The sequence below is a fragment of the Pempheris klunzingeri genome, chromosome 22, assembly GCF_042242105.1.
Source record: "Pempheris klunzingeri isolate RE-2024b chromosome 22, fPemKlu1.hap1, whole genome shotgun sequence".
Lineage (NCBI taxonomy): Eukaryota > Metazoa > Chordata > Actinopteri > Acropomatiformes > Pempheridae > Pempheris > Pempheris klunzingeri.
The window spans coordinates 7,485,637-7,506,487 of NC_092033.1; the positions used below are offsets into that span (position 1 = coordinate 7,485,637).

Sequence of the window (20,851 nt, forward strand, 5' to 3'; positions counted from 1 at the left end):
TGAGTGCAGAAACCCCATTTACAAACAGGAAGTCTCTACATTTTATGCAGGAATTTTATGGAACGATCCCCCTATTGACATTTTTACAGATACGACAAAGTGCTGTGCTTGAGTAGAGGAAGTTTTATTCTTAGGACACTTGGCCTAAGGAATGCATTGTGCATACTGAGCTGCTATACTTAGGAGGGCCACCGAGGAGACTGATTTTCAACACGCAGAGTGAATAGGAGCTTAACTGGATTGTGTCCAAGTCTAGTTTAAGGCTGGATTGTCTACTGGATGTTCTTTATTCATGCAATATACCATCTTATAAATGTACTCTACTGTACTGCCCGTCCTAAACTTTTTCAACTAATGTTGTTTACTCAGCATCCAGGTAGCCATTTGTGCTGGGATTTGAAATTATGTGTATCATTAATTTAGAATTTTCTTTCTTTTTTAGGGCAAAGTTATGATATCATTGCATGTTAATGTTGTAGAAAGGATCTATTATTTTGAAAAGCCAGTGTTGCGTTCAAGTACTGACGGGAAGCTCCAGCAGCTAAGATTTCACAGTTAACATCAAACAACAATTTTTTTATTTAACAAAACTATGTTGCTGAAAAAAGCAGACTCAGGAATAAAACAACAAAGAAATATAATCATTCTAAGAAGGACTAGTGTGCAGCTCCTTGTATTAAAAAAAGTTCAGCTTTCAGCTGCATTACCACACTTTATAATTGAATAAATGCCAATTTTTTTAAACCAATATAATAAGACCTCAACTTATTTTGGATTTTTTGAAAATTATTTTTATTCATTTATCTTTTTTTATTTAGTTAGTTATTCACCCATTCATCCATTTATTCTTTTATTTATTCAACGCACAATGGATCGCCATACTGTGAATTTCTCTGTCTTGCCACCCCTGAGGCTCTGACTGTTCGGTCTTTGAACAGCTGCACTGTAGATTTAGGATTCAGGGAGCTCTTCCAAGACACACAAACAAACGCAGGACCAGGATTAGGACAACTGATACTAATAGCTCACATCTCTCAGTCTCTTCCTTTCTCTCTCTCTCATCAGTCATCCCCCTCTCACATGCTCTTGATGTCTCCTCCCCAGACTGTCACCTCTCTCTCACAGTCTTTTTCACTCAGTCTCTCCCTCCATTTCTATCATGTCAATATATCCCTCTGGACCAAGCATCCCAGTCTCTTGTTGGCTAAATCCTCCAGTTATTGTCCAGCTAATGTATTCCCACTGACCCACAATAAATCCAGAATAGTTATGAACGGTACGTATTTTACCCTTAACTTTTTACTTGAAATTTTAACCTGCTTTTTGTAAATGGTTCAATTTTAATTTTGCATTTTAGGTGATCATACCAGACCACCTAAAGCTCTAGCTTCAAATCCGCTCAGCGCATTGACCTGAAAAAGGGTGTCTCACTGCTTATGAGTTCCACTTTCCATTTTTAAGAGGGTGACTGTGCTATTTTTTTTCTTTCAAATGTTCCACAGTCTCACTTTGAAAGCATTATGTCGTGCAGCTCGAGTAGCCCACAGCTTTTCATTTGATCTTGTGATTTTTGTGTCCACGTCTCCTCTGTGACGTCTGCGGTGCTGGTAGTGAGTGTTTATCCTTTCCCTACACTTGTCACGCATTGTGGATTGTTCAAACAAAGTGCGCCAAAGCCCAGCTCTGTTGCGTACTGGCTGCAGTGGGTGTATTGTCAGTGTGTCAGACTGGGAATCTGCATCAGCGGTGCCTGAACAGTAAGCTGACTCACTGATAAGAAACAGCGGCCATGCGTGCTTCTTACACTGCTGCGTGACATGATACAACTTATTCTGCAAAGAATAAGTCAATAAGACAATAAGACATGTAATATTGTAAACGCCAAATGGATATATTTGGAAATCAACACATCATTCAACAACAGATCATATTTACACTTTTACATGAAAACAGTGAATTAGAAAACTTATCAGTGAACAGTTCAGTCAACACATTTCAAAATTAAAATACAAATGCCATTTTCAATAATGCATAAATAAAAGATTCCCAAAATGTCTTATTGCAGTGCAAATTTCCAGTATATTTTTTTGTCATAAGTAAAAATTCAGTTTTTGCGGGCATGTTTTCCTCTTGTGTTTTCATCATTATTGGTCACGCCATCATCATCATCATCATCATCATGCAGACTCTCCAATTTCCATGGCAATGAATAGACGTGTTTTATTTCTGCGTGTATTATCGTAGATGGTATGGGACCTCCACCTGGAAAATGACAATGCTATATCAGTTCTAAATGCAGACCATGACAAATATTTCTAAAGCACTGATGCTATGTAAGAAAAGCAATGGTGACAGCAAAGATAGGAATGAGAGGGATGAGTCAGTGGTCGTGACTGAGTAACATCAAAAGTTAGCAATTATGACCTCTGAGCCATGGGTACAAAAATGTGCCTCTCAAACCGCATTTCCCATGAAATGGCCTCTTTTCATTATGAGGAGTAAAGCAAATTCATTGTGGTCATTTTTCCGGATGTTGGTGTTCAAACAATTGAAGAATTTTATTTTATATAGGTAATATGTTCAGTCTTATATATCTGTACCAGTATAAGTTGTTGTTTTAATAGATATAACATGCTAATTAGGCCGATTACGTTGCCTTTAGGCTGAGTCTGATTCGCTGTTTCCCTCTGTTTCCAGTCTTTATGCTATGCTAAGCTAATTATTTACATGGGTGAACGATTATAGCTGTTTCCTCGATAGGCTTGCAAACCTGGACATTGCATCAAATCTGTGTGTGACGTCGTCTGCAGCCTCAACAGATGAAGCGGGCTGATTTGTTGGATGTGTGTTGTTGGTGCGTGCTGTGGTAACGTGTCATATCTGTCTTTATCAAAGCTCCACTGAAGAGTTTCTATAAATACCTGCATTAAGTGGCAGGAATTTCACAGCTAGGAGACCCCGCCATCTGAGGGCAGAGCTGATTTTCCACTCTAACAACGTAACAAGCTGTGCTAAAGCTTCAGCCAAGGTAATACTTGTCTCTCCTCTTGACGATAAAAAAATAGCAAGCATTCATAATAAGAACACGAAAAAAATGTTCAGATGAATTAATTTGCTTTACAGTAACTGTTTGAAGTTGAAGCTGATTGTTCTCTTCTTCGTCTCATCATCTTTGTTTTCCATCCTTCTTTTTTTCTCTGTATCATCTTCCTCCTCTTCAGGGTAAGACTGGCTTGGCTGATATTATTATTGGCTATGTTTTATCTCTGTCTCTGGCTGTAAAAGCATTGTGATCATACCACAGAGCGTGCTGGTGGCAGGCAGACTTTTGTGTGCCCACCCCAGTGTAGAGGCAGAACATACCATGTCAGCCACAGAGATGAGTCAGACGCCACTGACTCTGTGTCATCCTCATCTAAATTAAACTAACTACTTGTTCAGTTTGCCTGTAGAGGGACTCTGCAGTTTTACATTATGTACATTGCTCGACTGCTTGTGTAGGAGGGAGATTTTTTTTTGTTGCCACTCTTCACTCAATTTATTTCTAAATAATCCAGATTCAGGCAGATATAATGTTGACGGAACAATAAACTTATAATAGAATTGAAAAGGAAAAACATTAACATAAAATTTTGATCCATCTAAGCCGTCATTACCATTTTACCTCTAGTGGCACAAATCTGTCCACTCACCTGTCTCAGGCTGCGGACGCTGCTGTTGCGGATGGACTCCATCAGCTGGTCATGGGCTGACCTCATTGGCGTGGACGGCCTGCTGCCCTCCTCCCCTCTCCTCTCCACCGACACGGGCCTCAGCGTGTTCTTGAGCTCCTTCAGGATGCTACTGGTCTCGTCTTTCTCCAGCTCCCTCTCCTTCCCCCTCTTGCCCTTCTTACCTTTTGTCTTTCTCACCTTCTTGCTGCCCACCTCGTGCGCCTTGATGACCTCGGCGATCATCCTGGTGGGCTTCTTTTTCTCCTGCTGCGGGAGAGGTGGTGGCGGAGGAGGTGGGGGAGGAGGAGGAGGAGGTGGCGGGGGAGGAGGAGGTGGAGCAGGAGGAGTCTGTCTTTTAGCCAGGTCACTCCGGGGGAGTTTGGGTGAGGACCAAGGAGAGGCTCTGGGTGAGCTGTAAGGTGATGAACGAGGAGATCCTTTCTAGAGATGAAGAGAGGAACATGATAACTACATTTATAACCAGAAAGAGGCCAGTGGGCTCACTAATGGTGAAAGTTGCAGGTGTAAACAATAAGTGCAGTTTGAATTTAAGCATTCAAAGCAGTTGAGCTGTGAAAGTTTAGGCACCAAACAAGCAGTGAAAAATTTAAAAGACCTGAGTTGTGATTTGAAATGTAAGAGGTGAAAACAGTTAAAGTAGCTGAAAGCATTTTTGCATTTCAAGCACTGTGGGCAGTTGAATTGTCATCACAGACTGTATAAAAGAAGTGTAAATAGCTTCCAGGTCTGAAAAGTGAAGCCAAACTGGAAGTGCCTTAAATCTGCATTCGTTCTAAAGTCCCACCAGGGGACAAGTGTATGGAAGTGAGGAAGTGGAAGAGAAAGAGAAAATATGTCAACTTCTTGATTTATTACCTCGGTAAACACTTTCCCAATGAATTTATGATCTCAGTAATGAGTTTCAGGTGTTCTTCGATGAAGCATGATGTTCATTTAGTAAATCATGGTTTCATTTAGAGTAAAATAGACGATAAAACAGGGTGTGCTTTTTACTTTGTGACTAACCAGCCAGAGAAAGATAATGCCTAAACCTAGCCTATCAGAAGCAGAGGTCATTGCGAATCACCTCTGGCTCCAAACCAATATGGTGACACCCAAAATGCCAAACTCAAGGCTTCAAAACGTCGGTCCACAAACTTCCAATATACAGTCAGTGATTGTCAGTTCAAACAGTTGAAGTATAGCTGAAATGTCAATCGATGTATAAACAACGACAGCAGTGAAAAACGTCTTGTAACAAGTGGCCTTAGCGCTGAAAACAGCTGACCTGTCAGTGAAAGTGACTACAGAGAGCCTACAGTTGAATAACAGTTGAATTAGTAATTAAAGTGTAGCAGTAAAAGCAGTTATAGAGCTGAAGTGTGTGGGCTGTAAATAGTTGAGGTATCAGGAACTGTCAGCTGAACTGAACTGAATAATGTGTTTATTTCTAACTACAGATAAATGGGTGATTACTGGTATTCAGTGATTATCAGTCAACAGGATGAACCAAGTGTGCCCGCTGTAGCTGCATAACATTAGCTTGTCGCTTGTCAGCTGAAGCTCTTTATACTGTTTTCACAGAGATGGGGACTTTGAACATTGAGAACAAAATAGAAGCAGGTTGGAACTGTTGGTCGTTGGACCCTGGTCCAACCAGACCAATCCAAATTTTATCCAAATTTTTTCACTTCACTCTGGAGCCAAGTTACATACCAGTGCAGTGGTTCTGGGGTTCACAGCTCCCTCGGGTGCTCCTTGTTGGCCCTGCTGCTGCTGTCTCTGCTCCTGCAGTCGTTTCTGTCTCTGGCGGTCCTGGTTCCTGGTGAGGATCCCCGTCATGCTCATCCTGGGTCCAGGCAGGTTGAACTGGTATCCCAGCTTGATCAAGGTGCAGTTTTCCCTCAGAATCTTCACCATCTCCATCTCTACCTATCGGGGGACAGATTGAGGAGGGCAGACATTGTTACACCTTGCAGATGCAGCTGGAGAAGAGGAACAGCTAACCAGAGTAAGGTGAAGATTTGTCTGATTGAGGTGAAATGGGAGGTGAGAGAGGAAGACTAACCTGTCCTCCGCACATGTGTCTCTGGTTGTGGAACCGAAGCTCAGTCAGGGTGGTGTTTCCTGGAAGCGCTTGCACCAGCGCCATCACGCCCTTCCCAGTCACATAATTGGATTCTATATTCAAACTGGTGATGGACGCGTTCTCCCTCAGCATCTTAGCAATAGCCACAGCCACAGGATCGTCGGCTCGGGTGTTGGCGAGGCTAAAGACCCGCACGTGTGTGTTTGACCTCAGTGCCTCAGCAAATCTGATTAGGGTTTCCTGAAGAGTAAAAATGTTTTTATTTCCACTTGTCACCACCACCACCAGGTCAGAGCACCCCTGAGGACATCTAACACTTACATAGGGCCATTGTTTACCAAGTCCACCCGAGGGCTTGCACCTCATTGAAAAAAGCAAAGGTCATTTAAACTTGCTTTAAACTTTGCCAAGCTGTTAATTGAGAACACCATATTTTTGTTCATTTTCTAGTACAAAGTGTTTGTATCAATATCAAACTACATCCAGCATTACATAACTATGGTAGGATGCCTGGTTCTAATCAACCAGCTGTTTTTTTGAGTTTTTCCTTCCCGAAGAAGGAGGGTCATAAAGGGCAGGTGATGCCTCGGGCTGATCCATCGGACTGATCCATTGGCCTCATCGACTGCTGGACTCTTTTATTAGATTGTTTGTTAGCTTACACTTGTTTATTTCAGTGAACTTTGTAAAGCACTGTGAGACAACTCTGTTGTGATATTGGGCTATACAAATAAATTGAATTGAAATTGAATTGAATTGAATTGAATTGAATTGGTCCCATTCATTTACTCACAGTAGCGTTAATAAAGTAACCCTTCATCATTAAAAATGTTTTACAGTTTAGCTAATGATCTTCTACACTGATTAGATTATTTTAATGTGTTTATGATTTAGGTCCTACGTCACGCTTTAAATGGTTGTACAGTTTATTAATGGATTAAAAGAAATCTGACTTATTTAACTTCCATCTGCTATTGAATACCTGATGAAACAAACACACACTTTTTGGTTCCAGCACGTCTGAGATTAATCTAAACTGAACTAATCTACTATTCTGACCAAACAGGGGAACGTGAAAGTCTTTTTTAACCTCAGTCAAGGATGTTCTTCTTTAGCTTTAGCACCGTGTTTACACGTGTTACTGATGTAAACAAACCTTAGAAGCATGTGTATTTATACCTGTGAGATATCGTCAATGTTGTTGAGATTAACCTCGGTGAGTTCAGGGTCGTTGCTAAGAGCTCGTTGGAGAGCTTCATCGACCACCGTTGGGTTTCCAGTCTGGTTTTGGTTGACGGGTGGAGGGGGAGGGGTCAGTCTCATAGGCTCCACCTTCTGCGGCTTCAGTAGCATTGGGGTGAAAGCCCCTGATGTCAGTGTCCCAGGATCCTTTGAGGGTTCAGGTTTTAATTTATTATCTTGTTCCTGGTCATCGTCATCCTCCTCATCTTCCTCCTCCTCTGTTACAGCTTCCTCACTCTCCTCTTCTTCTTCTTCATCATCTTCTTCTTCTTCTTCTTCTTCATTATCCTCCTCTTCTTCCTCTTCTTCTTCCTTCTCATTTTGTTTTTCATGCTTTTTCTGTTCTTTTTCATTTTCAACATCTTTTTCATCTTCTGCTCCACTGTTTTCTTCTGTCACACACTCTTCATGTTCTTCATCCTGTAATTTGACAAAGTTATCCAGTCTTTGAAATGCAGTACGGGAATTATACATAATTGTTTTCTTAAAAACTTTAAGCTAAATTAACCCAGCTGGTTTTAACCTAACTGTGGTTTTTAGTTTGTTTTATTTTCCCTCCCAGTAGTATCGCAATTTACTTCTTACTTTTAGCTTTTTTTTGTAGTGCCTTGACTTTCACCTGATACAACTTCAAACAAGCTGGCTTTTACTCTGGCACATTACACAAATTCCGAGGAAATCTAATTACATGACATCACTGACCGGTTTAGGGCTTCCTCCACCTATCTCGTCCTCCAGCAGTCTACGTGTCTCATTTTCCCAGTACTTCATGAGGGCCTCTCTGCTGAAGGTGCCCGTTGGGGTCTTGTCCGTCTGGTCTCTCTGTCTGAGTCCTATGGGCACGTTGGCGTCAGGATCGATGTCAGCCAGCTCCTTCTCCAACTCAGCCAGCTCCTCAGGGCTGAGGGAAGCCAAAAGTTCATCCTCGTCGACATCTTCATACTTACTCAGCTCTCGACGGTAACCGAAACAGCTCATGACACAGCACAGATCAGTCGGTATGAGTTTAAACTACCAAAAAAAGAAGGACCAGTTCTTGTGTTGTGTATGATTCGATCTGGAGACCAAAATGAAGTAGCTGTGTGGGGATAGAGGTTCCAACAGAAAACAGGGTCCACCGTGAGGTTGCTGGAGATCCACGGACATAAGGGGTCATTGGAAATTCCCAATCGAGGTGATCCTTGCTGGGTGAAGGTGTTAGGACATACTGGGTCCAGTCAAAGGTGCTTCTGATGAGAGCCCGGCCGGCCGTGTTGCTTTGAGGGAGGGTATGTGTGTGTCTGTGTGCTCTTCCCTCTAATCTCCCCAGCTGCTGTTTAGGCCTTAAGAGAGGGATCAGAGGGGAGCGTACCACAGCGTGGGCCCCGTGATGCAGCGTCTTTTTTGGGAGGCACTGCTCTGAGAGACAGAGCCACAAAAAGCATGTGAGCTCAGAGACTGTGGCCTGCCGACGTAGCTGTCTGTCACCACGGTATGAGTGGCTTTGTTCATGGCCAAAAAAGACCAACTAGACCCAATAGAACAGAACAAGAAAGACAAATGTATCACCCCAAAAAACATCACTGGCTCAGTCAATGCATGGCCATCAGCTAAGAGGTGTTGGCACATCCTCCATTGTTTTTGTCAGCTAAAATTTTCATACTCTTAACATGGCTGATGGAGATACATGTGGAAGCAGGGACAAAGAAAATAGCTGAGATCTGATAGGTTCATGGATGTGTTTTTATAACATTTTTACACCACATTATGGTTATTTGACTCCAGGACTAATGTATGGACTGAGATACACTGTGTGTTCACCTCCCTGACCCAGTGAATGTCCAATAATTTGAATTATTGGATGAATTGTCATGTCAAAGACATTCATGGTCTCCATAGGATGAATGATGTTGCATCACAGAATTTGTGTTGTAACGTAGCTTAAACTCAGTAGTAAGTCAGTTATTGGTGTTTTTATCTTTATTTTATTTTTCAAAATATAGACCTATTTGAGAGCAGATTTATTAAATTGAAAGTTACAAAATGCAACCCAGCAGCGAGGTTAGCCCTGTGTCTCTCATATACATACACACTCCTACGTACAAACACATCATCACTCCAAACCCCTCAGTCTGGCACAGAGAACATAATAAAATAATGATGTTATCAAAGGCTTATGAGGACACTTACAAGCCAGCACAAAGTGAGAATAATTATTATCCACACATATGGCTGTTTTCACTTAACCTGCCTGATTAGACCCTGTGCACACACCATGCTTTACATTTCTCTCACACTCCTGATAGGGTGGGACAACTACTACTTAAATCCTTTAGACTGGTTGATGTAGTTTGGTGACTTCATTGAATTCCCTGCCCAATTTCTCCTGGAGTTGTGATTTCCAAGAGGTGAAAACGCCTCTGTGGGTGGAGAGGACATTTAACACATCCATCTATCTACGACTTTACAGTGCCGCCTAGAATGTAAGCAGTACATTAATAATATTGTACAAGACAGGAATTGGAAGAGCAGTCGGGAAATTCAGAATTAAACAAAAATATCCAAGGCATAATATACTGCATCACTTTTGTGCAAAATAAGTAGGCTCCATAAAGAAAAGAGGCTTTTCAGTTGTTCAAGCCTGGGAGGAAATATTCAATACTTCTCCATTTCTCCATCCAGTCACACTGCAAGGCACTCCAGCTCATAACATACACAACTTAAATGAAATACGAAAGGGCTTTGAGAGTAATATATATTCCCATTTGGCCTTTTTTTAAAGAGTGACTTGTGCTTTTTTAAATTTGTGTTTGGCATAATTAAAATCAGTTTCACGTCGACGAGAAGTCATGATACAGGTCGCACCCTCTGTAGGTCAGGTAGTTCTTCAGTGACGGAGGAAAGGGGACAGCAGCCATTGCTTCAGGGTTATTCAGCGTCAAAAGGCTCATGTGATCTCTGATTACCAGTCGGCACAAGTGCTGCAGAGATCGTGGCTTGCCTGGAGACACAGAAACGAGCATATAGAGCTGGTTAAAACATCCTTAAATTGGATCTTTGCTTAAAACTACAAGGTAATGGATTTGAAGTTTTACTCAGGATGTCAGAAATCTCATCCCACTCAGGACTCTTCTCCAGGATGCGTTTGAGGTTGGGACAGATGCTGACGTGGCTGACGTAGTCCAGGAGCACCCTTACAACACTGCCAACCAGATATGTCAAACACGACACCGACACAAACTCACAGAACTGAAAGAGAACAAATCAGGGATCTGATTTATTGTATATGTTGTGTTATTGGCTTGATGAACTGACTGCTGTCTGTGTGTGTATATATGACTGCTCTCACTGAAATGACGTTAGGTTGACTGTAAATCTGGTAGGCTTGGTTATGGAGTTCAATCCAGGTACTGTCGAGTTCATCGCCGTTACCATGGCAACACTGGAAACACCTACAAGAGACGATATTGCAGAGATGAAATATTAAAATGTTAAATTCTAAATTCTTAAACATTGAATGCACATTTAGAAAACCTGATTTATTCAACTGAAACCAAGCATGTTAGTTTTAATTTTACAGTTTCTAGCCGTACTTGTACACTTGATATCCATTATTGAGGAGCAGTCGCATCATGACGCGGTCCCTCAGGCTGTACTGCAGGGCTGTGGGGAACAGTGTGTTGGTGATCACCCTGAAGTAGCAATTAACTTCCGCCCCATAGGACAGCAGCAGCTGCACCAGCTCATACCTGCAAATGACCAAAGGGAGACGTCAGATGGTTACTGCAACACAACCTATCCTCCATCACTTTGATAATGAACTAGAATGCACACAAATGTATGCTGCACACCTCTCAGCACGTATAGCGACCAGGATGCATCGTAGTGGGTCCAGATCAGTTTTCGCTCCGGCTGCCAGCAGCATCTCGGCACAGGTCACATCACCGTTGGAAACGGCAAAGTACAGAGGAGTCTTCCTCAGATCCACGTAGTTCTCTGCAACAATACTCACATTTGATCTGGGGACAAGCTGCCAGCAACACGTCCAAAAGAGGGATTATGCCAGTGGTTTAAATGTAGTTTATTATCTACAAGATGTATTTATAAAACATTACTTTTTAGAAAGCTGTTGATTTCCATTCATTAAACTACAGCAGGAAAATCAGCTTACAGATTTTAAAAACTTGCATGATGTTTCAAGCAGTGACTAAACCTGTCATTGGTGGTGCATTTAGGGACACTATAATGTAAGACTGTCAAGACTTATAGGCTATCTTTATTTAAAGATTCATATGTTGCCCTACCAGAGATGTGTGTGTCTAGCAAAGCATTGACGTCATATTTTTTCTCGAGAAGCAGCCTCAGACACTCAACCTGTCCCCCGTCAGCTGCTGAGTGGACAGGGTTCTGGCCTGAGAGGTAGATGGCTCTCTTCTTGGTGAAGGGGATGAGAGTCCTCAGGATGCTACAGAGAGAAAGAGAGAGAGAAGGGAGAGACAAACAGGAAGACAGTGAGGGACAGAAACTGAAAAACAAATGCTAAAAGAAGAAAACAGGACATAGAGAAAAATGTTCATTAGATTGTGGTTTGAGCAACAGTGTTATTCAGTGACAGAGCTGAAACAGTGATACAATAAACAGAGGGCTCTTTGTGGAGTTGACGCGAGTGACAGCACTGCAGAGCTGTGAGGTGCAGGGAGAGACATGTTTCAGTCTACAGTTTGATCAAGTTGGCTGCAAAATAGGAGGAAAATAATGTTAATTTGTCTCAAGTCATTTTTTTTCTCTTAGCAACTGGGTTATCTTTCAAAACTCAGATATTTTCTAACTTGTGGCATGAGAATTTTTCCATGTCTAAAGCATCAGGATGATTGGAGGCCCTTTTGCATTGAGGTCAATGTAGCTTCAGGACACCGGGGTAAGCTCACAGTATGTGTCCCTCATATGCAGCTCTGTGGATGGGCAGTTGGCAGGCGTAGCTGGCTACATTCGGGTTGGCTCCGTGCTGCAGGAGCAGCTCGACACTGTCCAGGTTTCCAGACCCAGCTGCATCATACAGGACTGTGTCTCCATTGCTGGCCTGGGCATTCACGTCACCACCTAGTGGAGCGCAGGGGAATACAAAAATTGTTCTGTGGTGTTAATCAATGCACAAACTCATGTCATGACTCATGTGAAGCATTACACAGTAGTTTGGTGTTTTACCATGCTGTATGAGTATATCCAAATCTTCAGTGTTGCCATATTGAGCCGCGACCCCCAGAGGAGTCACCCCATGACTGCCTCTTGTAGTCACTTGGGCCCCGTGTCGGAGCAGCAGCGTCAGAACAGCTGGACAACCCACCTGGTGCAAGAAATAGGAAGCAAGGATGTAAAGAAGGAAGGAAAGACGAAGGAAGGAGAAAATGTGACGTTGTCTCAGGATGTTGAGTCCTGATTCTCTCTTGCTCTGGTCAGTATTAGTGCTGCTTTGTTCACCTTTGCAGCTTCGTGGATGGCCATCCACTTTATGAGACACACCTGCTCCACAAAGGCGCCACTCATTAGGAGGGATGAAACCATGTCATATGATCTCTGTCTCACTGCTACAGTGTAGAGAAGACATAATGTAAAAAGGATGAAGGATGAATGAAGGATTTATTATTAATGAAGGAGTCATAATTAAAAATTAATTACAAAATTAGGCTGATGACCACAGCAGTTACAGATGTTTTCACAAGAACAACAGCCATGCTAGCAGCTTGTTGAGGCCACAGTTTGTGCTAAATGCTAACCTCAGCGTGCTAACTTGCTGATGGTGAGCAGGTGTAATGTTACAGAGGACAGACCGAAAAGCTTTTTTATGATGATAATAGCAAATTTGTGAAGGATTTACTAATGAATAACATCATTTGTAACTACAAAGTAGTAATACAATAATAACCCTGTTTAGGAACATGCTCTTAATAAAGGGAATGAGTGTGTTGTGTTGAGTTTGTGTTTGTGCTACCAATCAGCAGAGGAGACTCGTTCCTGCTGTTGGTTGTATGTGGTGAAGCTCCGTGCTGCAGCAGCATCCTGACGTTTTCCACCAGGCCGGCCTCTGCTGCCAGAGTCAGACACGTGTCCCCATCCTCTGTCTGCTCCTCCAGGGTCAGGTCAGTGGACATCAGCACTGCTACAAAAACACCCATAAGTGTGGTTTATAGTTGGAAGTATACACACTCTACCTCTCCAGCTTCACTACGTACAGTGAATGGTTTTATCACATTAAACATGCTAGATTCTCTCCTGTTGCACCAAGCTCTCACCCTGCAGCACCAAATGCAGGATTTCTCGCTGTGGCTGTACAGCTGCAGCGTGCACAAGCAGTCGTCCCCTGCTGTCGCTCTCTCTGAAGGCAGACACTAAGCCTGTCAGCTTCTGCAGCGTATACACATCACCTGCGGAGACACAACCCAGACCCATACAGGTCACACAGGGAGACGTTTGTAATTTTCATGCAATTAATGGAGCCTATTATTGTTAGATGAAGATATTGTTGTGCTAAAACAGGCCAAGGTGAGGAGAGTGACCAGTTTGGGAACCTCAGACTTTTTGCAGATGATGTGATCCCGTTGGCTTCTTTAGATCATGACCACCTCAAGCACAGTTTGCAGCTGAGCGTGAAGCGGCTGTGAGGAGCCTCGGCACCTCTGCAGCCAGGGTTATCTGCTAGAAAATGGTGGATTGCTCCCTTGGGAGTGAGATGCTGCACCAAGCAAGGGAGTTCAAGTATCATGGGGTCTTGTTCATGAACAGACGATGAACAGATGCAGTAATGTGAGCGCTGTTATGGGCCGTTGTGGGGAAGAGGGAACTGACCCAGAAGGTAAAACTCTTGATTTACTAGTCGACCTACATTCCAACCCTCACCTATGTTCATGAACCCTCAGTAATGACCGCAAGAACAAGATCACGGATGCAAGCGACCAAAGACATCCAGAGGGAGCTCAGAGTGCAGCTCTTTTACGTCGAAAGGAGCCAGTTGAGATTGTTTGACAATCTGGTCAGGTTGCCTCCTGGGCGCCCACTGCCACTGTGACCCAACCTCAGATTAGTGGAAGAAAATGGATGGACAGGTGGATAAAACAATGATATGCAGAGTTAAATAGGAACCTTACCTTTGTGAATTGCTGCCATTATCTTCATAAAGTCTTCACTGTTTGGTTCCTTCCTAATGAACCAAAGGAAAACAGTGGGCTAAATCAAAGCCCTTACTTCAGAAGCACTATGGTAGAGCTTCACAACAACCCTTCAAGTATTTTATTCAGGTATTTATTATTAATAATAAAGATTAAAGAGGTGCTTTTGAAAGCCTTTTAATGAAAGCCTTTTGGACATGTAGACACTCTGCACTCTCTCTTACCTGTTTGTTTTTATTGGACATGGCAGCTTGTAGGCATCTTGAATGCTTTCTCGGATGGCAAACTCAATAAGTTCCTCATTTATGCCTTCCTGCTCAAAGTCATCCATGTCTATAACAAGGGACATAATGACAAGCACGGGTCTACATGTGTTTCCATATAAATTCTGAGCCTCTTTTCCCTGAACCATTCATTGTCATGAAAGAGAGTTTTACACAAAATGTTGAACATGTTAAAGTGACATCTGTCTGTACTTTGAGCTCTGTTCACAGCTGCAGGCATGCAACTTGTTTATCAGCAAAGGGCTGGTAGCCTGGTGTCACCCCTGTTCACGCTCAAAATTGTGTCATGTGTGAGTACATTAGTATAAATCTGTCATAGCTGAGATGAAACCACAAAGTTGAATTGCCTTTTACGTTAGTCATGTCAGTCTGTCTCACCTGGTGATCTGAATGTGTGCCCTCGAACACTCTATCTTGCAGCCCGTGTGTTTTTGTTTTGCTGGGTCCGTAGCTGTCTGGGTTATATTTAGATGTGACCTGCTGCAGACGACCTGACTCAGCTCGGAGTGTGCCTGTCATGTTTTTACTTCCAACTGCACTGAGCAAAGTACTCCTTCCCTGATTTCTGAGACTTAACTCAAAAGATCAGATGTAAACAAAACATGTTGTAAACACATTTGTGGGTGTTTGTCTCATTTCATTTGTAGAGCATAACAAGTACAAAACACTGTAATGTCGATATTACATTCCCACATTCCACACAACAGTTGTCTCAATGGTTAATGATAATTTCTTACACATCCACTCCTTTTTCTCTGGATCTTCTCCTTTGTGACTAGTATTGATTTGAGAATGGAAATCAATAAAGGGTGGCTTTACATGGGTTTACTCACATCCTAACTGTATTTTCTCAACATCTCACTTCCACATCCACCAAATACGCCAAAAATTGGACAAATTGTAGAGATTAAATGTATATAAATATATTCTGATAATAATAAATGATAAAGTAATAAAACAAAGCTCATAGCTGAAGCTCAAACAGACCTCCCAACATTGACAAAGACTTCTCATCATCTTGTTTTCACCTTCTAAACAGCAGCTTGAGGACTCACCCTAGCATATTCTAAGCGAAAAATTCCCTCGAGAGAACAAGCACCCACTTTCTCCTGATGAACAAATTGATACGTGGGAGTTTATGGAAAAGTCTCAGACAGCGTCAGTGTGTGACACAGTGAGTCAGCCTGTAGGCGGCCTCTCCCCCACGTCAAAAGACCTCACCAATCTGTCTGGAGTGAAAGCAGACCGCCAGCCCATCCTCAAGTTTCACTACGCGCTTGGACATCACACACATGCACACAATGAGCTCAGTCTTTAAACCAAAAACACTTAATTTCATGCACTGGATTTGAGTAACCACGGATTCTTGCTCCATATGAGGAAGAAAGTAAGTAGAGGAATTTCTTTTTTTCTCTCTTTTTTTACACAGATAGAAGATGGTCTAATTATATGTAGTATAATTAGTATAGTATTAAGTGTATAGACTAATATACTAATGCAGCTGTATCATATAGCTCGATTCTCACTTTTGTTGTGCTTGTTTAATAGCAGAATATTTGTATTTAGAATGAGAGTTTTCACACTTTTTGTGTATTCTTTGTGCCTTATCAGCTTTATTGTTGCCCTGAAATACAATAATGGCACAGGATCTCACACTGTAGTTTTGAGTGTTAAATGAAATGTAGCCTATTTGATTTTAACCGTCATTCATTTTTCAATAGTGGAAAAAGTAAAGAGATCGTTCACTAAAAGCCAACTACTACAATTAAATAATGTTCCTGTAGAATTTAAAAGCACTCACAATGACAAACACTTCCTTTAAGAGCTGCATTATTGTTGCATGAAGTCAGAGGTGTTTTAATGTGTTGTGGAAGTCGGCAGTAACTGCTCCATATACTGCTGCTGTTGCACCCTTTTAAAAGGACACAGTTTGCTTTCACTCAATATATTGAGTGAAGAAGAGTAGCGCGAGTTCTCCCATAAGTCCAACTGCATATTCACTTCATTCTGCTACAGGAAAATATTCTACAAGAATGCTAATAATTTCTTTGAAGCAAACACAGTCCTGCCTGTGACATGAGTCACTTTAGAGTCTGTTGATTCATCCAATTTGAGCTTGTTGTATGGTTTGAATTTAAAATCTGAAGCCTTCAAAGTAGCAAAGAGTCATTAAAGCTATCACATGCATGTGCTCCTCCTTGTGCTTTGCTGAAGTGAACCTTTTTGGTTATAATGAATGGGGTAAAATGCATCCACTGTCCAAATGGTTCATATTGTGGATTACTAACAGCTATTTTCTGTGTTGACTAAAATTATTTTCTTGATTTAATCTTTAATCTCTCTAAAAATAGTAAAAAAAAAAAATGCCACTTATTATTTCCCACACTCACAGGGTGAGTCCTGGGTGATGTCTTCAGTTTGCTTGTTTTGCCTTATGAACAGTCCAAAACCAAGACAAAAGAAAAACAACAAAAATATTCTCAATATTTGAGAAGCAGAAATTTCTACTAACAAACGTGATTCTCAGCATTTTTGGCATCATACCAGTGTGAAGACTATCCATTCGTCCATTGTCTATACCGTTTATCCTTAAGGGTTGCGAGGGGCTGGAGCCAATCCCAGCTGACACTGGGCAAGAGGCGGGGTACACCCTGGACTGGTCGCCAGTCAATCACAGGATCAACACATAGAGATAGACAGGGTGAAAATCATTACAAACTAATATGAAAAAAAAAAAATCTCTTCTGTTTCTTCTGAATATTAACTCGATAACAAGCCCTACAGAAGTTTAAAATATTTGTCTAGTTTTTCTGCTCTAACACAACACTTTTATGAGAGATTTTTTGTCAGCAGCATGCATGTGTAAATAAGGCATCAGGAACACTGACCCTGCCTGATATCAGAGAACAAGTGGTGAGGGAGGTATTGTATAGATACAATTCTAATACATTTGAGTGGGTGTCAGTGGGGTTTTACTGGTCAGCTTCCAGGTGTCAAGGTAAAACTGAATTCATGTTGTCGTACTCTAATAAATGTAGTATATTAGGCCTATACCTGATGTAATGTAAATACACTGTTGATATGTTTTACCATTTCTTTGCCCTTCAGATCTTGAAAGCACCTTGTCTCCTCTTGAGTCTGTTCACAAGTTTGAATCTCTGCTCTGGAAAATTTGGGGCACCGATAACTGATGATGTGAGCAAACTGTCGTTATTGGTGAGATTACTGAGTTGCTACATGATTAATACATATCACATTCACATTCACATGATCTCCTGGTAGGTCTGTATGCTCTGTATGTTAAGAAACCATCTCACTGTGATCTTGTATCACTCATATTGCAAAAATCTCTGTCTGTCACTATTTCCATTGTAGAAGCAGAACATCCCTTCTGATTATGAAATTCCTGTTAGTTACATTCCCCAAGAAGTGGTACGTATGAAGAAGTGAAAGCAGATATATTGTGATTTAATACTGAAAGAAGGACGTTAACTTCTTTTGTACCTACATCTCCAGGCTGGCACATGCTGGGTGGTGTTAAATATCTATCCTTTGGAGCAAAGTCTTCGAAAGCTGGCCAGCATGTTTGGTGCCATCTCCTCCAACAAAGAAAACATTATGGTCTTCATTGCCATGCTAAAGAGTTTACGCTTCACCTTTGACCATGAGGAACTGGTGAGAAATCAGTGAGCACAGGCACCATGTGCTATGAGAGTGGTTACTGGCAGTATATGAGATATCCATCCATTGCCTGCAAGATGTATTTGTGCTGTCATTCTAAGTTAATCATTTTAATTCTTAGTCTGCAGCAATCTACTGCGCAGTGCAAATAATCACTGCAGCTCAGTATCAGGAAGGAATATGTGATATTTTGGACATTCAGAGGCTGTTTTGCACATTTAATTGCATAATTGAGTGATGTTAAGATTGCTTGTTGTTGTCTGATCCCCCAGGAAACAGCGATGCAAGTCTTCCAGTGTCACTATCAGGAAGGGAGCTTAATGTCTGGTCTTTACTTTGACTACATCAAAGACATCTTACACGCTGCCTCTCAAGGAACATCCGGCTTCACGTGCAAGCCACCACCATGCCTTAATCTGCAACAAACACCAGGTACATCATTCATTTACATTTACATTTTTAATTTTTAATGAATGCCTCAAAGACTATGGAAGCTTAGCAGCCTATTAGTGGGCAGATATTGATTTGGGGTCAAGGACACACAGTTGAGGCCTGGAATTAGATATGCAACCTTGAACACACAGCTTATACAGGTAATTAAAAGAATTATATCATCAAGGGCTGCATTAAAGCCTTATGCAGGGAGTACTTGCAAAAGCCTGAAGTAGTTACGCCACTTGACATCTGAAAAGGGAACCAAAGTGAGTATTTTTTAGCGTGAATAACTGATCCATCACATGTGTAACTAAGCTTAAATCCCACCAGAATTCTCCCTACTTGCTCAATAAATAAACATTAAGAGAATTGGCCCTCCTGCTATCAGATTTCTAATGTGTAACTGTAGTCAGTAGCCTAAAATTTCCAATAACATTTCCATCTTCCAGGGGGTCAGGAGGAGGGTCGTGAATACAGCTGGTTGAGGAGAACTCCTTTGCTTCTGGCTCTCATCCCCTTCACAGCCTGTGCTGTTATCTTAGTGTGGCTGGTAAGTAGGTGAACCAAGCCAGTGTGGATTATGTCCAAAACTTTGTTTTATGACCAAATACCTGCCAAACTAATCAGCTCCCCATCAACCACAGTTGTGCTTAGTGCTAATTAAAAATGCTAGCGTGCTAACACACTAAGCTAAGAAGGTGAACATGGTCAATATCATGATAGCGTGTTGACGTGAGCATTCACAGGGATGCTAGCACATGTAAAAGACAACTTTGGCTATTTTTTCCCATCATTTTTCAAGCTCCTTTTTGCAAATTTACTGCATGTGTGCAAAGCCATAGTTAGCACACTATTAAGGCATATAATTTAATTCATATATAAGGCAATAATGTCAAATTCAAAAGGCATTAGTAGCCATTTTCAGCATGTAATCATGTCCTCAAATATCTCGAGTAGAACTGACTGTTTATAACACAAATTGTTATCTTGCTTTTTGTAACTTTATGAGAACCCCCATCAACTATACTGACTCTTAGTCCTTGTGGTCTCTGTGGGTGAATCTAATAAAGCCAACATGATAATGTGCCCTCATTTCCGTGAGCACTCACAGGAAGTCAGTTCTTGTAAAATTAACAAATGCTCATCAAATATTTAGCAGTACTTTGAGGCTCTGTTATTACCTAACGTAACGATGTCCGCTTTAGAGCTTTATTATCTGTTCATCATAGGAAACAAGACTAAAGAGCACTACTCAGGTGTGTCATTTTCTGTCCTTCTTTTTTAATTGTAGGTCAAGTCTGGAAGGCGTTTACCGATGTGCAACGCTGAAAATAGCCAAATGGTACCTTCTGACATGATCCCAACTGTGTCTGTCTCCATCCCACTTGAATCACTCACCCACACTGCTGACACTCAGCCAGTGGGGGAGGCGATCCCTGAACACGAGAGTGGATGAAGCATGATTAATAGAAAAGGGAAATCTGGACAGCAGTGTAACAACTCACTCTCCAGGTTGCTGTGTTTTTGGCAGGAGCCTGCCGGGTAGGCGAGTGTGGTCCGACACTCTTCCTCTGCTTTCACTCATCAGGGTGCATGGACCTGAGCTACGAGAGAAAACTCACCTGCTGTGAAATTGTCCTGGCACCTCTGGCACTTCACCATCCAAAGAGGCTGTTTGGGACCAGAGGAGCAGCTCTCTAAACAATGGCTGGTTATCTTCCAAAATGGTGGAGTACATTAATTATCTCCTCTTGGCCTGTGTTTAGCAGCATTTGGCTGGCCTCTCTGAGCAGACTCGAGTTGATTTTTTTTTTTTTTTTTTTTGCATTCGTGCCACTCTGAAGTGTTGCCATTCAGGGTTTTGCTGTGCTCCAGTTTTGAGCCGCAATCAAAAGTATCGCTGGAGCCTCAGATCAAAAAAGATTAGCACGCTGGAGGATGTTATTTCATTGTGAGATGCGAGCCCTGTCATCAATTTGTTGGCCTGGTGGTTACAAAGACTGTCATTTCACTGTCAACATACTGAGTCCAAACCTGCTCCTGTGTTCTGACTTATACTGAAATTCAGAGTTCACGTTGACGCGTTTTCCTATCAGCACTGCCTTTAGGAAAACAACTGAAATGCAAAAGAAGTAAAAAGGGGAATTGAAGAATGTTGAGAATTGATCTCATGCTGCTTGTCTTGTACTTGTTGTTGACATTATTCAGTCACAAATTGCTGACCTGCCAGTCACAAACAACACGCCAAGCAGTTCAACAAGCGTC

The 20,851-nt window shown here is 41.8% G+C and overlaps 3 protein-coding genes across 4 annotated transcripts; 1 reads left to right on the top strand and 2 right to left on the bottom strand.

The window, feature by feature from the left end:
• Positions 1 to 1,970: 1,970 nt before the first annotated feature.
• On the bottom strand, positions 1,971 to 8,315 carry lmod2b (leiomodin 2 (cardiac) b). Its single transcript, XM_070853806.1, has 6 exons — positions 7,747 to 8,315; positions 6,982 to 7,464; positions 5,782 to 6,042; positions 5,430 to 5,645; positions 3,693 to 4,154; positions 1,971 to 2,262 (listed from the first exon to the last, which is right to left on the bottom strand). Exons 1-6 carry the CDS (start codon positions 8,020 to 8,022, stop codon positions 2,236 to 2,238), a joined length of 1,725 nt encoding a protein of 574 aa, XP_070709907.1. The 5' UTR covers positions 8,023 to 8,315; the 3' UTR covers positions 1,971 to 2,235.
• Positions 8,316 to 8,985: 670 nt separating this feature from the next.
• On the bottom strand, positions 8,986 to 14,928 carry asb15b (ankyrin repeat and SOCS box containing 15b). 2 transcript variants are annotated; one of them, XM_070853756.1, is made up of 14 exons: positions 14,849 to 14,928; positions 14,411 to 14,519; positions 14,166 to 14,218; positions 13,314 to 13,445; positions 13,013 to 13,177; positions 12,502 to 12,608; positions 12,229 to 12,367; positions 11,952 to 12,123; positions 11,328 to 11,488; positions 10,875 to 11,019; positions 10,617 to 10,772; positions 10,373 to 10,475; positions 10,119 to 10,272; positions 8,986 to 10,024 (listed from the first exon to the last, which is right to left on the bottom strand). In XM_070853756.1, exons 2-14 carry the CDS (start codon positions 14,515 to 14,517, stop codon positions 9,855 to 9,857), a joined length of 1,764 nt encoding a protein of 587 aa, XP_070709857.1. In that variant the 5' UTR covers positions 14,518 to 14,519; positions 14,849 to 14,928; the 3' UTR covers positions 8,986 to 9,854. The 2 variants fall into 2 exon arrangements, with proteins under 2 accessions (XP_070709857.1, XP_070709856.1); XM_070853755.1 differs by having other exon boundaries at positions 13,013 to 13,180.
• An 835-nt stretch (positions 14,929 to 15,763) lies between these two features.
• On the top strand, positions 15,764 to 20,140 carry LOC139222212 (uncharacterized). The gene is made up of 7 exons (XM_070854191.1): positions 15,764 to 15,857; positions 17,579 to 17,686; positions 17,846 to 17,902; positions 17,987 to 18,145; positions 18,424 to 18,583; positions 19,036 to 19,136; positions 19,878 to 20,140. Exons 1-7 carry the CDS (start codon positions 15,846 to 15,848, stop codon positions 20,040 to 20,042), a joined length of 762 nt encoding a protein of 253 aa, XP_070710292.1. The 5' UTR covers positions 15,764 to 15,845; the 3' UTR covers positions 20,043 to 20,140.
• The last annotated feature ends 711 nt before the right edge of the window (positions 20,141 to 20,851 follow it).

Bases quoted from the DNA above. Each gene is read 5' to 3' on its own strand.
- lmod2b (XM_070853806.1), bottom strand. From the start codon at position 8,022: ATGAGCTGTTTCGGTTACCGTCGAGAGCTGAGTAAGTATGAAGATGTC. The intron at 7,465-7,746 runs GTCAGTGATGTC...GTCAAATTACAG, and splicing joins GTGGAGGAAGCCCTAAACCG to GATGAAGAACATGAAGAGTG. The intron at 2,263-3,692 runs GTGAGTGGACAG...GTCATTTTCCAG, and splicing joins GCGTCCGCAGCCTGAGACAG to GTGGAGGTCCCATACCATCT.
- asb15b (XM_070853755.1), bottom strand. From the start codon at position 14,517: ATGGATGACTTTGAGCAGGAAGGCATAAATGAGGAACTTATTGAGTTT. The intron at 12,609-13,012 runs GTAGCACAAACA...TCTACACTGTAG, and splicing joins CGAGTCTCCTCTGCTGATTG to CAGTGAGACAGAGATCATAT. The intron at 12,368-12,501 runs GTGAACAAAGCA...TTCTTGCACCAG, and splicing joins CCATCCACGAAGCTGCAAAG to GTGGGTTGTCCAGCTGTTCT.
- LOC139222212 (XM_070854191.1), top strand. The intron at 18,584-19,035 runs GTACATCATTCA...TCCATCTTCCAG, and splicing joins TAATCTGCAACAAACACCAG to GGGGTCAGGAGGAGGGTCGT. The intron at 19,137-19,877 runs GTAAGTAGGTGA...TTTTAATTGTAG, and splicing joins CTGTTATCTTAGTGTGGCTG to GTCAAGTCTGGAAGGCGTTT.